Source organism: Podarcis gaigeae, assembly GCF_964106915.1.
Source record: "Podarcis gaigeae genome assembly, chromosome: 16".
Lineage (NCBI taxonomy): Eukaryota > Metazoa > Chordata > Lepidosauria > Squamata > Lacertidae > Podarcis > Podarcis gaigeae.
The window spans coordinates 26,607,469-26,622,317 of record NC_139693.1 but is presented as its reverse complement, the minus strand read 5'-3'; the positions used below and the strand labels follow the sequence as shown (position 1 = coordinate 26,622,317).

The window sequence follows — 14,849 nt, the reverse complement described above, 5'->3', positions numbered from 1 at the left end:
GTTTGGAGAGTCTCACAAGCTGCTGCATTGTAAGGAAAACTTTCTTAAATGAAAATGAATCTAGTTGCAAGGTTTGCCCTTTTGGCTCTCCCTCAACTTGCACAGTATTGGAAACTTGGCATATGAGTACAGTGGTACCTCAGGTTAAGAACTTAATTCATTCTTAACCTGAAACTGTTCTTAACCTGAGGTACCACTTTACCTAATGGGGCCTCCTGCTGCCGTCGTGCGATTTCTGTTCTCATCCTGAAGCAAAGTTCTTAACCTGAGGTACTATTTCTGGGTTAGCAGAGTCTGCAACCTGAAGCGTCTGTAACCCGAGGTACCACTGTAATGTATTGGGAGTTGAGTGAGTTAGATGTGTCACAGGAATTCCTGTCATGTAAGGTGGCGCTGTGGATTAAACCAGAGAGCATAGGGCTTGCTGATCTGAAGGTTTGCGGTTCGAATCCCCGCGACGGGGTGAGCTCCTGTTTTTCGGTCCCAGCTCCTGCCAACCTAGCAGTTTGAAAGCACGCAGTACAAGTAGATAAATAGGTACCGCTCTGACGGGAAGGTAAACAGCATTTCCGTGCGCTGTTCTGGTTTGTCATGCTGGCCACATGACCCGGAAGCTGTACGCCAGCTCCCTCGGCCAGGAAAGCGAGATGAGCGCTGCAACCCCAGAGTCAGGGGTCCCTTTGCCTTTAAGGTGGCAAAATGTGTGGATTGCAAGATGCTTGTGAATGGGCTGAGCAGCAGTTCTCAGTAGCAGCTTTAGAAGTTTCTAATGGAGCTTGGGCTTGGACTACCTAATGGGGTGTTAGTGCACCTGGTGTTAGCTTAATCTTGGCAGACACCTCAAAACTAATACTCTATAATTAATCCTGTTGTGTGCTATAGGCATTGACCCCTTAAACTACATGGAAGCAGCTAGGAACAAGGGTCCTGCTCCTCTCCTAACCACCCATGTTAAGATTGTCTCACATTTCACATATTATTCAAACACTATTCCACCTGGTGACAACAAGGGAATAGAAACATTTTTTTTATTGAAAGGCGCAGCTGAGTTTTTTGGGCACTAAAGAAAGATACTACTGTATAAACACTAGAGGAAGTAGGGGTCATCCAATGATGCTAGGCAGTGAGAAAGGAATAACTTCACATAATGCAGATAAATTATGCCATTCGCATCTAGCAGCTGGGGTGAGGATAAGGTTATTTCTGGCTGTCTAATCTTGATAGTTAAATTCTACCTCCACCACCATCAGGGCAACTCTTGTATCTAAATGCCACATTCAGTGGGGAGCAGGAATGGGCTCCTGCACACACGTGATGTGTGGGTTTTTCTATAGGCAGCTGTTTTATCATCACTGGTATACCAGAGACGCCTTTTGTACAAAGCTGTCAATTTTGGAAAAGCTTGAAGAAAACATTTCTATGTATTTCAAACAGCAATGAGAGGTGCCAGTCTTAAAATCCCCGGGGGAAGAGTGAGGTGGAAAAAAGCAAAGCTCTTAACCCATACTCGCAAAAGCTTGTTATAGGCATACACTGCGTTTAAGTTCTAGGCATGAGCACCATTCTGGAATTAATATTCAAGTTTTTATCTGCAAGCTTTATTTACACAAGCATATAATGACAAGAATGCTACTTTTGTATGCCCCTCATGCACAAAGCAAAGCAGAAGGCTTGCACATTTTCTTCCTTGTGTGTTTTATCTACACTACAGCAAGGATGGGGAAGCTGTGGACCTCCAGTTGCTGGGCTGTGCCTCCCTCTTGCCAGGCTGGCTGCTTGGAGCTACAGTCTAGCTGTGGGTGGCGAGGAGCTGCAGGTTGGTTTCCCCCCGCCCTAGTGTGAGGCTGTGCAGTCAGTCAAAACAGCAATAGAGACCAAGGCCTCACACAGCAAACAGATTTTCATTGCTCCCATGGCTAATACACCTGACTTTCCTAGAAGGATTAAGATAGGAATGAGCACACACACATTCAACCATCCGGCAAATAGAACAAGCTTCTGAACAGTCACTGAGGAGAAGGAGTCATGACAAATTGCCCAGTAGAGCTTTTTATTTCTTCACTATCTGAATGACATCTTCATCCTCCATGGTATGATCCTTCCCAACTTTCTGTGGGTTGTGCTTGACTGATGAGCCCCACACAAGTGCACTGAAAAAGAAAAGCGTTTAGTTGAGATACTACACTTCCAGTTTATATAGATCACCAGCAGTGAGGCTTCCCCAGAAATTCAGATACTCTCTACAGGTCAGAGAATCTCACTAATCTCTCTTGGCTGCTATTCTTTAATTCTCTTGAGTGCCTCACAAATAAAATATAAAACAAGCAGCAAACAAAACACTTATAAAAGAATTTTGGCTATTAAAAAACCACTACAAAGCAACAGTAAGATAATACAGACATGATCAGCCTACCTTCAGGAAATGACAGAACATGTGATAATGACACCTGACACATCTTTACTAACAGGAAATTTCATAAATTCAAGGACGCCCTGCACAGGCTTCCTTCGCCCAAAATGACAGAAGCCTACTCCAAAGATCTCAACTGGTGGCCTGGGAGATACCAACAGATGTGCCCCATCAAGCATCTGGGGGACTCAGCCATTTTTGGAACCCTGTAAGTCGGTATCAAAACCTTGCTCAGAATAGGCAGCCACAGCAGTTCACAGAGAATATGATTTGGATTTTGCATGCCACTCCAGAGCCCAGTAGCAGCTAGAGCAGGGGTCAGCAAACAACAGCAGGAGGCCGGTCCACTGTCCCTCAGACCTTGTGAGGGGCCAGACTATATTTTTTGGGGGGGAAATGAACGAATTCCTATGCCCCACAAATAACCCAGAGATGCATTTTAAATAAATGCACACATTCTACTCATGTAAAAACACACTGATTCCCGGACTGTCCGCGGGCCGGATTTAGAAGACAATTGGGCCGGATCCGGTGCCCAGGCCTTAGTTTGCCTACCCATGAGCTTGAGCTTCCAAACAGTATTTGAGGTAGCCCCATGTAGCATGTCATTGTAACAATCTATTTTCTGGTTCCGTAGGGCAACTTATCTTCCACTACGAAGAACTGTTATCTTCCCTTCTGCTGCAATGGCTTCCCTGCCCTTTGATACACTTTTCAATTACAAAGTACAAGTTGTTCCATCACAGTGATAGTACTATGAGAAATATCCTTCAAAGGCTTGGGTTTTTTTTGCAAAACTGAATGAAATAAAGTTATTGTATCGTATCGAAAAGCCTTGTACTTGTGACCCAGTGCTTTCGAGGCTGTCTAAGACTACAAGGAGAATAGAAAAACGATCAGACAAAAGACTACAGTTAATTTCCCACAGAAATGCTGAACCTCCCAATGCCTAGTCATTTTCTATTTGAAAGGAAGCCTGAGTCGATGTTTTTGTTGCCTGGTGCTGCGACATTACAAGGACTGCGGGAGCAAAATTGGCTGCTTTGTAGGCCGTACTTACTACTTAAACTCTTTAATCAGGTTTTTGTGGATCTTCATGCAGAAATCCTCCACTGTGGTCCGAGAGTAAGGCAAGACTACGGGAGAGCTGTAATCTGGTAGCTGCCCTTTGGGCTTTGTGTAACTGCAATTTAAATTTAGAGTCATCAAAAGGAGATGCTACAGCACGTTAAAACACAGATACATTTCAAACAAGGTTTGCCTTCTACCCGGGGCAAAGATTCATCATCTAAGGCCTCTGTCGCCTTGAATACTAGGAAGGGGCCATCTCCATTGTCTTTCTGGTGCCTCTCAAAAACCTTCTTTTTCCAACAAGCCTTTTAAAAAGAGATCTCTCCCAGTTTGCAGCTATATTAAAATTGTTTTCAGATGTTTTTAATTGCCTTTATTATTTGTGTGTTTGCCACATTTGGGCTCCTTTGGCAGAAAGGAGGGGTGTGTAATAGTTTTCAGAATTATAGAGCTGGAACCGACTACAGAGGTCATCTTGCCCAACACTCTTCTAATGCAGGACACCCACTACCTGCAGCATCCCTGATAGGAAGCCAGCCAGCCTGCCTCTGCTTAAAGGCTCCAGGGCAGGGGAGTCCCCCAGCACCATTAACGCAAGCTGTTCCAAATAACTTGTGCTGACATAAAGTTCTTCCTACTGTTTTATCGAAATTCTTTCTTGAACTTTGAACCCACTGGTTCAGGTCATACCCTCTAGAATACTTTTCTCCAACCTGGTGCCATCCAGATGTTTTCAGATTTCCAACTCCCATAATCCCTAGCTGCTGGCTAGGGCTGCTGCCTTAAACAGCTGGAGAGCACAAGAGTTTGGATTTGATATCCTGCTTTATCACTACTCGAAGGAGTCTCAAAGCGGCTAACATTCTCTTTTCCCTTCCTCCCCCACAACAAACACTCTGTGAGGTGAGTGGGGCTGAGAGACTTCAAAGAAGTGTGACTGGCCCAAGGTCACCCAGCAGCTGCATGTGGAGGAGCGGGGAATCAAACCCGGTTCACCAGATTACGAGTCTACCACTCTTAACCACTACACCACACTGGCTCTCTAGGTTCTCCAACAAGGATGGAGAAGGCTGCTTTGCAGCAACAGAAAACAGATGAGATAAATCCTTGTGTCTGAACTGTAGTGCTTCAGAATTCAAGTGGTGGGATAGCACAAAGAAAAGCTCACCTGTACCCCCCCAAAAAATTTTTTTAAAAATCCCAGCACACAGAGAACAGAGAAAGATCCTAGCCTACTCTTCTCAATGTCAGGCCAATTATCAATGTGCATAAAGTTATCATTTTTTCCACTGAAACATGCCCTTAAAGTCCAGAGTGGCTCATCTGTTGTCCTCCACAATTCCCTCCATTCCCGATGAATGGCCATTCTGTTTACTGAAGGCATCACCCTACCACATTTATCCTGTCATAGAAAACTGCAATGATGCCAAATTGTACAAAGGTTTTGTTTACAACTGTCCAAAGCTATTTTAGGGCTTACATGTGGCACCATGGGACAGAACATGACTACAGCAAGAAAGCAGGAAGAGAAGCAAACTTCAAAGACCAGCCTGCAAGTCAACCAGCTCAAACCAGGACAGTGGGGAAGGAAATGCAGCTGCAGATTTCCAAGTGAATGGGAACCAGAGATGCTTTCAGCCTGGACAATGCAAAACACTTGACTCACATTCGCACAAGTTTTAGGTAGTCCCAGATCTTCTCCAAGAGGTCATCAAAGTTCCACCGGTGGTGAGCAGAGATTGGAACACAGTGAGGCACTTTGTAAATTATGTCTAGTTCCTCAAGGGAGATCTGGTCAATTTTGTTCAGCACATAAATGCATGGGATGTAAACTCTGTAAGAATAAATTATCACTGACAACACACATTTCTTTTTAAAAAAAACAGTGATTACTCTCTACTGTCCCTCCTGAATGATCATGGTTACAAGACAGGTGTATTTTGGAATAAACCCTTAAGATTATGTACATCCAAACTACTATGTCCACGTGTCCACAAAGATTTGGCACTTGTTCCAGTGTCCCAAAACAAAGAAGACCATCCTGCACTCTTGGTCTTCCATCGAGAAAACTATTCCACACCTTTCAGCAGTTACAAGAGCAATTACACAGCTCCGGGCTACTGGACTCAAGTGGGAGGGCAGGCGGCCTCCTCACAAATCAGACCCTCCTCAAGAGTGGATTTCCAAAAGTACAAAACCCACAACACAACGCCCCAGCACATCCCAAACAGTCTGCATTCATATTGATAAAAGTGCTTGCTTTGCACAATATAAAATGCACACTGGATTTTGATTCCCTGAAGAATTTGAAAGGCATCTGCGACACATTATAAGCAACCCCAACAGCCTAGTACAGTGGTGCCCCGCAAGACGAACGCCTCGCAAGACGGAAAACCCGCTAGACGAAAGGGTTTTCCGTTTTGGAGGCGCTTCGCAAAACGAATTTCCCTATGGGCTTGCTTCACAAGACGAAAATGTCTTGCTAGTTCCTGCGGGTTTTTTCCCCTTCCCCCCCCCCTTTTCCTAAGCCGCTTATCAGCTGATCCGCTGATAAGCCGCTTAACAGCTGATCGCTAAAAGCCGCTAAACCGCTAATAGCGCTAATCCGCTAAGCTGTCAATGGGCTTGCTTCGCAAGACGAAAAAAACGCTACACGAAGAGCCTCACGGAACGGATTAATTTCGTCTTGCAAGGCACCACTGTAAACCTCATCAACCAGTCTGATTCACAAGCCCCACCACACTACCTGTTTCCTTCAACCACATCGATGAGGTCGTCTGCAGTAACATCGCTACGCAGTGTGACATCAGCATTGTGAATTTTATACTCCGCCAAGATGCTCTTCACAGTTTCAGTATCCAGCTCACTCTGTGGGCACTAATGGAAGAACAAAAGATATTTAGGAGGTAAGTAACTCTGGAGAACCCAGCAGATTTGGGTTTGTTATTATTCCATTAGAGCTATTTGAAGAAGCTTCCGTTCTTTTCTTGTGGTAACCAAATTAGTGAGCAAGTCCCAGCTCTACAGATCTGAAGATCCTATCAGACAGGAACCTTTCAGACCATCAGATAGGAACCTTTCTCAGCCAGAGGGCTTCATGTCAGTGATGGGCAGATCCAGAGGCAAAAATGGGTAGAGCAACAGATGAGACTCTCGTCTCTGTACAACTAGCCATATTCCAGCAGCTAATGCCACAGCATACTTCCCTTTCCATTGCAACAAGGAAAAGTCTCTTACTGTTCTCACAAATAAATCTATGTCAAAGCGAGACCCCATTCAAAGCCATGGGATCCTTGTCCAGATCAGCAAAGACTGTCCCCAGATAAATGTACCGTATTTTTCGCTCTATAGGATGCACCCGACCATAGGACGCACCTTGTTTTAGAGGGGGAGAACAAGAAAAAAAAATCTCCCCCTCTCTGCTCAGCGCCCCTTCAGCGAAACGGCAGGAGAAACGGAGTCCCTTCCATTTCTCCTCCCGCTTCGCTGAAGGGGCGCTGTGCAGCTCTCCCTCTCTGCTGAAGCTGGGAGAGCAAGACTCTCCTGGTTTCAGGGAAAGGAACCTGAAGCCTCCGGAGCGCAGCAGGAACTTGAGCTGCGCTCCAAAGGCTTCAGGCGTCTATCCCTGAAGCCTGGAGAGCGAGAGGGGTCAGTGCGCACCGACCCCTCTCGCTCTCCAGGCTTCAGCAAAAGCACCTCTGCGCTTCGGAGGCTTTGCGTTGCTATCGCTGAAGTCAAGGAGCCTGCATTCGCTCCATAGGACGCATACACATTTCCCCATAATTTCTGGAAGGGAAAAGTGAGTCCTATAGAGCGAAAAATACGGTAATTAAATAAATAGCTCTCTTCCAAAACTACCCAGGCACAGTCAGAAGAGCATTCAGATTATCCAAAGAACTCTCTCCTTGTCAGAGTGACAAGGCAGGAGGCATGCACACTTTCTGCCCAGGCCTGCTTACGGTGGCTGTGAGATTGATGCCTCCTTTGTCCTTCTTCTTAAAGCCAATGTTGGGAGGTTTGCTGTTCAGTCGGATCCCAAAGCCCTCAAGCTCATTCTCAATTATCTTCTTATGTCCCAGGGGCTTCAGGACATCCAGGACTATCAGAATAAGGTTGCAGGTTCGAGCAACTGAGAAGAAAGAAAAGAAAGAAGAGGATTGAAAAAAACGCTTGCTCTGCCTCTTCAAAGAGGTTGGAAAGAAAGAGTTGCATCCTGCGCCAAGCACTTCTCAGTCCTGTTTTGCAATCTGCTTCTCCAAGCCAGAATGCCTTATAAAGTCTGCTCTTTAAATCAGGTGCAAGCAAAGGAAGCTGGAAAGAGTCAAACCTCTACTTTCTATGGAGACGAAACATTCACAAAATACAACACAGTGATTCCTCCCTCCCAAAAGCACAAAAAGACGGATAGGGCAGAGAAGGATTTCTGATACTGGAGCAGCAACCTCACCTGCAATGACCTGGCGACCACGACCCTTCCCGTCTTTTGCACCTTCAATAATTCCTGGAAGATCCAGAAGCTGTAAGGTTTAAGGAAGAGGAAAGAAACCCATTATATAGAAATCAGCAAGCCAGAATCTACCAGCAGAATCATTTTATCAATATTGATCAGCTTCATTCACCTGAGTCTGAATAGAGGCAATGGTTTCCTGTCCCATGACAGGAAATAACACAATAATCTTAGCTTTGCTGAGGAAGTCTGTCACCAATTACTACTGCTCTGTTTTGCCTACATTTAAGCTCTAATCGAAGTGTCAGAGACTGTACTTTTGCATTCCGTTGCCATTTAACTCTAACTTATATATTTGTCACCCTTTGTGCCTGTACATCTAATGACAAACGTGATACCATCATAAGTATCTCCAGAAGATCTGCTGCCAAACAGTGTAGATCAGGAGTGGCCATCATGGTGCCCTCTAGAAATTTTTTGTTAGGTTACAACTCCCATCACCCCTTACCACTCACACCCCTTACCACTCACCATGCTGGCTGAGGCTGATAGGAGTTATAGTTCACAATCCCTGGAGGGCATCCTGTTAAGCTGTTCCTGGTATAGCTAGAATATACTATGCTAGAGGGCTTGACTTCGGAAAAGTCAGCTGATACCATCGTAATAAGCAGATCCACTTTTATGTACAGACTGAGCTCTAATTAAACAAAAGGAAAAAATCTCCCCACCTAGACCAGAAATGTACTGGGGGAAAATGGTCCTTCATACATATTTCAGATATTCCATCCTTCACATACACTCCCACCCCAGATCTAGAGAGCTCACCTGTATTTTTGCTCCTTTGTATCGAATCACACCAGGCACCGTGGTCAGCGTGGTGAACTCATAGGCAGCAACCTCCGAGTAGACTCCAGCAAGGTTGCTCAGCAAAGTGGATTTCCCCACGGATGGGAAGCCCACAAAACCAATTCGGGCATCCCCAGTCTTTGCAACATCAAAACCTTCAATGCAGAAATCAGTACTGTTACTGACAGGCTACAGAAGAGATGGGCTACACTTGCCCCTTCGTTGTGCCAGGCCCCTCCAGGAAGTTGGAGCATGAAAAGGGAGGGGAGAAGACCTCTGGAGAAAGCCAGAGAAGAGTCATCTCAGCAAGCCAGGCTGGGCCCCCTTGGATGATACCTTCAGCCTGAGATAGATTTGGTATCCTATCAGAGAAATATTTTTATCTGCCCATAGGATTTATTAACAGGTTTTATTTAAGCATCAGAGCCTCAAAGTCTTGCTCATCCATAATAAATACAGGTCCCAATCAGATGCTACACTAGCATATGGTTTAGCATTACATGAGAAGACTTTAAGTCCCTGCATCTTCCCACCAGCCCAACTCCTGATCAAATATGGCTGCAAGGAGATCAGAAACATTTGCTTCTATTTTTAACAAACCAAAGTTTAGTCTTATGTCCAAACTGGGGTTACTCTCAGCAATAGTTTACTGAAACAAGCCAACTATGGTTTATGAACAATAAACCATAGTTAAGACTAACTATGTTTAGGATTCACACAGTTATGTTTGGTTTAGGGTTCAGACACAGTGTGCAACTGTGGCCAACTGAAAACTGAAGCAAAATCTGTATTACATCACCAGAGGAGGAGAGGGGAGGAAAAGCACATGACATCAAGTGTACATACAATCCTGAACTATAAGCCACCTTCAGGTGTTCAACATCTGAATAAACATGCATGGGAGAACAGTAGGAAGAAGTACTCAAACCAGTCACTATCCTTCCTAGTCACTACTTCAGCAGTTTACAGTCAGCATCTTAAATAATAAAAATTCTGTATAATTTCCAAAGCAAGTGCACATATTTTTGGTGTATTTTGTATATTCTTTTTTCTGCTAACGAGAGGAAAACAGCTCCATCTCCAAACTTGAGGATTGAGCCACTCATTTCCATCCTTTTGGAATACTGTACATACCTTCCCCTGGACCACCCCCTCCACCTCCCTTCGGGGTGATGAGCTCTCGGCGCAGTTTGGCCAGACGTGCCTTCAGCAGCCCCAGATGGTGAGCTGTGGCCTTATTCTTCTGCGTGCGGGCCATCTGTGGAGTGGGGAGAAGACAAAGCTCAAGGAGGGCTGCACAAGCCCAGGACTTTTATGGGAAAGATCAGTGACACCAACCTTGTTCCAAGGTCTTGCATATTACATTGAAGGGCACAGGTCACTCTTCCCTGCCACAGAAGAGATTTAAAGGAGTGAGGAGTTGTCTGCAAATCATGCAAGGGAGACAGGAAGAGTATCTGTCCCATCAGAAGAACTACAGAGGGTTGTTCCTACTCTGTAGGAAACTCAGACAAAGGCAGAAGGAAGGGTGGCATTTTCAAGGCTTAACTTAAATCAGAGCTCAACCCCAACAGTGTTGTGGAAGATAGGGGTCAAATGTTTATTTGCTGCACTTTAATCCCACTTTTCAGACAATTATTGTTTTCCTGAGGATTGGTCTAGAACTAGGATGATCCAGGTTCAAATCCTAGCTTGGCCACGAAGCTTCCTGGGTGACACTGTGTGAGCTGCACACTTTCAGCCTTAACTACTAGTGGTTGCAGCCTATAGCTGGGATATATCCCTCCTCTGCTGTCTCCTCCTTGGGTCTGTCTAAGGCCCAGCATTTCTCAAACTTGGATCCCCAGCTGTTGTTGGACTACAATTCCCATCATCCCTGACTGCCGGTCCTGCTAGCTAGGGATGATGGGAGTTGCAGAACAGAAATCGTGCTCCAGCGGCGTGGCAGCAGCAGGAGGCCCCATTAGCTAAAGTGGTGCTTCAGGTTAAGATCAGTTTCAGGTTAAGAACAGACCTCCGGAACGAATTAAGTACAGTGGTACCTCGGATTAAGTACTTAATTCGTTCCGGAGGTCTGTTCTTAACCTGAAGCACCACTTTAGCTAATGGGGCCACCTGCTACCGCCACGCCGCCGGAACACAATTTCTGTTCTCATCCTGAAGCAAAGTTCTTAACCTGAGGTAATATTTCTGGGTTAGCGGAGTCTGTAACCTGAAGCATATGTAACCCGAGGTACCACTGTATCTCCCTCCCCTGGGCTCCAGCATTGCCCAACATGGTGTCTCCCAGGTACTGCTGGGGACTCCGAATCCCATCAGCCAACACGGCAATGCTCAGCGATAAGGATGGGAGCTGCACTCCAGGAACATCTGGAGAGCACCAGGATGGGGGTAATGAATACTATTCGACCTCAGTCCAGCAAGCTTCTACCAGCCTCCCGCATTGTTGACCCCCAGCAGATAGACTGCCGCAGTGCACGGAGGCTCTACTGAGCCGCGCCCACGACTCCTCCACAGCCCAGTTGGGCGGGGCGGAGCCGCTGGTTGGGGCCCCACAGGGAGAGCCGAGGAGCCTTTCAGTCGCCGCTGGTTGGGTTACCTCGGCCTCTATTTCGGCGATCTTGGCCAACGTCGTGCTCATGATGGCGGTGGCAGCGGCAGCGGTGCCTCACGGACGGCTCTCCTCAGGCCTGTGGCACGGCGCATGCGCCCAAAGCACAGGCTCTCGCGAGACATCTAACAAAAGCCCGGCAGGGGGGCGCGCTCGGAGTGCGAGAGTTACCCTCGCCTTTCTGCTGTCATCACGCTCCACCCATGACTCCTGGAAAGAGGGGAGCGAGGACGCTACCATAGAGTGGAGGCCAGAGAGGAAACCAAAGGAGACAGCTTAAGCGTCGCCGTAAGGACTCCTCCCGCCTAATGGCCGGGAGACGGTATTGCAGGAGGCGCAGACCCCACCCTCGCTACTACGCTCAGGTCTGGGCCTACAAGGCAGATAGAGAGACCGGTTAATAAATAAGGCTTTGTTTCTGTCAGGCGCTCCCAAGCTGCGGCTCTCAGTCAGGTGGTAGGTCCATCTCGTTAAATACTTAGAATTATCCTTTTATTGTCTACCTTATCTTTCATTTTAATTCCAGAAGCGATAAAAATATAGTTTTAAATCGTACTGTTTGACTTCTGTGGAATACAATATCATTAAAGACAAAATATAAGAAATAAGAGAAGCAATTAAAAACCATACAGCATCTAACACGGCACATTATTAAAATTATATACCACCCTTCACCGGAAGATGACAGGATGGCTTATGACATTAAAACACAGAACATAATAATACTGTAATGGATTAATTAATTAAGAACCTTGCATTACAACAGGCAGAAAAAAATAAGTGGGCTGCCAAGACCCTCTGAAATTTTGAAGGGATCTATGGGGAAAATGTGTGAGAACCCCTGGCTTATATTCTCTCCCCACCCCCAAAACATGTTGCTTACTATTCCTACACCTAATGACATGTAACTGCAACAATATAGTTTCCATCCCCTTCCTATCCCCTGCCTCTGTTGACACCCCATTTTCTTGACTGTAGCCACCTCATGGCAAGAGCCTCTCAATTCCTTCCTACCACAGTACCCCATACAACAGGTGTGGGCAGTCTTTGGCCTGCCAGGTGTGAACTACAGTCCCTGGCCATTGCCCAAGGCTGCTAGGGCTGATGGGAGTTGTAGTTCTGCAACACCTGGCAGGCCAAAAGTTCCTCCAACCACAGAGATGTAATGATAGTGCAATGTTGCTGCTACCGCCTCTACTATTATTATGAATCATCATGCAGTTTCTCCAACCAGGTGCCCTCCAGACGTTCTGGAGTACAACTCAGGACTGGGGCTGATGGGAGTTGCAGTCCAAATTATCTGAAGTCCACCAGGATAGAGAAGACTCTGAAAATGCATTGTTAAATTTATGCCCCACTTCTCCCAATGGAAAAGGTCATTGTACAGATTGCTTTCTCCTTCCTTCTGGGTGCCACAGTTGTGTGTTTGAACATGCATCCAGCACTCGTGTATCCTTACACACTAACAAGAGGTTTGGGATCTTTTGCTAGAGTTATAACATGTGTCCATTTATGAATATGTGCTTGTCTCATTTCCTGTCTAAATAAAACTCCCGACACGCTTTTACTTTGTGTTCTGGGCCAGTGACCCTAGCAAGCTATTAGCTGCCAGATGAGCAACCCAGTAATTTTTAGAGGCAAACAAATAGCTTTACATTAAGATTCTTGACACATTAACAAATAAAGCTTGGTTTATTATATGAATTGAACATGACAGAATATGTAAACGCTGTTTCTGAAAGTCAAATTACAATTTTAAGCAGGCAGTAAATCCTACGCTACATACACACCTTGATCTAAAGCTAGAATCCCAACCTATTCGCAAAACCTCAAAGTGTGACAATTCTGCCAGCAGGACTCACACTAATAGGAAGTTCATGAACAGCGTAGGAGAAGTATAGCTGTCCTAAAGCGAAGCAGATGTGTGCCAATTCCTTGGGAGTGAGTTCTTTTAGCTGGAGCTAGTACTGAAAGTACTGAAAAGCTGGGAGTTTTAGAATATTTATTGCTAATGCATTGTAGTATTTTCAGATTTTCTCTCTCTAGTAATCTCTATCCCTAGGTTGTATGTTCCATACTGTACCCTAATCCATTTCATACGCCCAAATCCAAGTCAAACAGGGACTGTAGCATCAGGGGCTATGGTCATTTGCTAAGTTACTGAGCCCCCCACCCAAGGGTGAGGTGTTGACCATGAGCCATGAAAGCAAGAAGCAGGCAAGAAGCGGGGGACCGATCCCTGAACTCTCTCAAACCACTCACAATGGACAATGCTTTGTGGGTCAGACCATTGGTCCATCTAGCTCAGCACTGAACTCGGGTTACTAATTTCCCATTCCTTATTTGCAGAAAAAATTGTTCCTCACGGTGGTTTTGAATTTACATCTCCCTGCCACTGTCTCGTTAGTGCAGAGACTGAGCTAATAGGTGTTGTGTGGATATGGCTAGAGCCATAGCTAGGTGATCTTGCGCCCTGGCAGAAGAACTGTCTAGATTGTGCCTAGCCACAGACAAATTAGCTCTTCTTTCTGCCTCTCCTCCAACCCCAACACCACCCATTCAATTCACCCTCAATTTAAAACCTTTTCTAATGAGGCAATGGTCGATATTTGTATTTATAGACATGTTTATGGACATTTTTTAGCCAATTTTGCGTCGTTGCACCTCACCACCCCCTAGCTACAGCTAGGATGTGGTGGATGTGGCACCTTCAATTTTTAATTGAGAGGTCCTTGCTACCCCTGCCTGGCAAAAGACCCTCCCACAACCTCAAAGTGCTGCCCCAGGCAAGCCCCCTCACACAAGGAAGATATTCTGGCCCCATATTATAAAATGTGTTATTTATTTCCTCTGCACCAAATGATAAAATTAGTAGTAGTAGCAGCAGCAGCAGCTACAGTACCCCAGCCATCTGGGGTACAATATAAAAACACAGTGATACATCAAGCATTAAAAACTTCCCTATACAGAGTTGCCTTCAGATGTCTTCTAAGTGTTGTATACAGAAAGATTCAATTTCTGACCCCTGTGTCGGCAGAGTGTGCAGAAGCCCGCTCCGCCCCATGTGTCAGTGGTCGTGCGTAAGTTGGACGCACCTAAAATGGTTGCCGCCTGCAGGTGTTTATTACCTTGACATCTAATGGGAGGCTGTTCCACAGGGTGGGTGCCACTACCGAGAAGGCCCTCTGCCTTGTTACCTGTAAATTCACTTCTCAAAGTAGGAGAACCCCCAGAAGGCCCTTGCCCCGAGAAGGCCCTTGGAGCTGGATCTCAGTGTCCAGGCTGATGGATGGGGGTAGAGATGCTTCTTCAAGATGTTGACAAACTGGAACAAATCCAGGGATGGGAGAGAAAAATGGAGCTGGGTCCAACAGGTCATGTGAGGAAGGGTTATGCCAGTGAAGGCTGCAAATGGGGCACTGCCCCACCATCCTCAGTCTGCACCATGAGCTATGCTGCACCTA

At 45.9% G+C, this 14,849-nt stretch overlaps 1 protein-coding gene across 1 annotated transcript; it reads right to left on the bottom strand.

Moving 5' to 3' along the window:
- Positions 1 to 2,031: 2,031 nt before the first annotated feature.
- DRG1 (developmentally regulated GTP binding protein 1) lies at positions 2,032 to 11,632 on the bottom strand. The gene is made up of 9 exons (XM_083717535.1): positions 11,374 to 11,632; positions 9,909 to 10,032; positions 8,754 to 8,929; positions 7,929 to 7,998; positions 7,441 to 7,610; positions 6,228 to 6,358; positions 5,148 to 5,315; positions 3,471 to 3,593; positions 2,032 to 2,150 (listed from the first exon to the last, which is right to left on the bottom strand). The coding sequence occupies exons 1-9, from the start codon at positions 11,413 to 11,415 to the stop codon at positions 2,051 to 2,053; spliced, it is 1,104 nt and encodes a 367-aa protein (XP_083573661.1). The 5' UTR covers positions 11,416 to 11,632; the 3' UTR covers positions 2,032 to 2,050.
- Between the last annotated feature and the right edge of the window lie 3,217 nt (positions 11,633 to 14,849).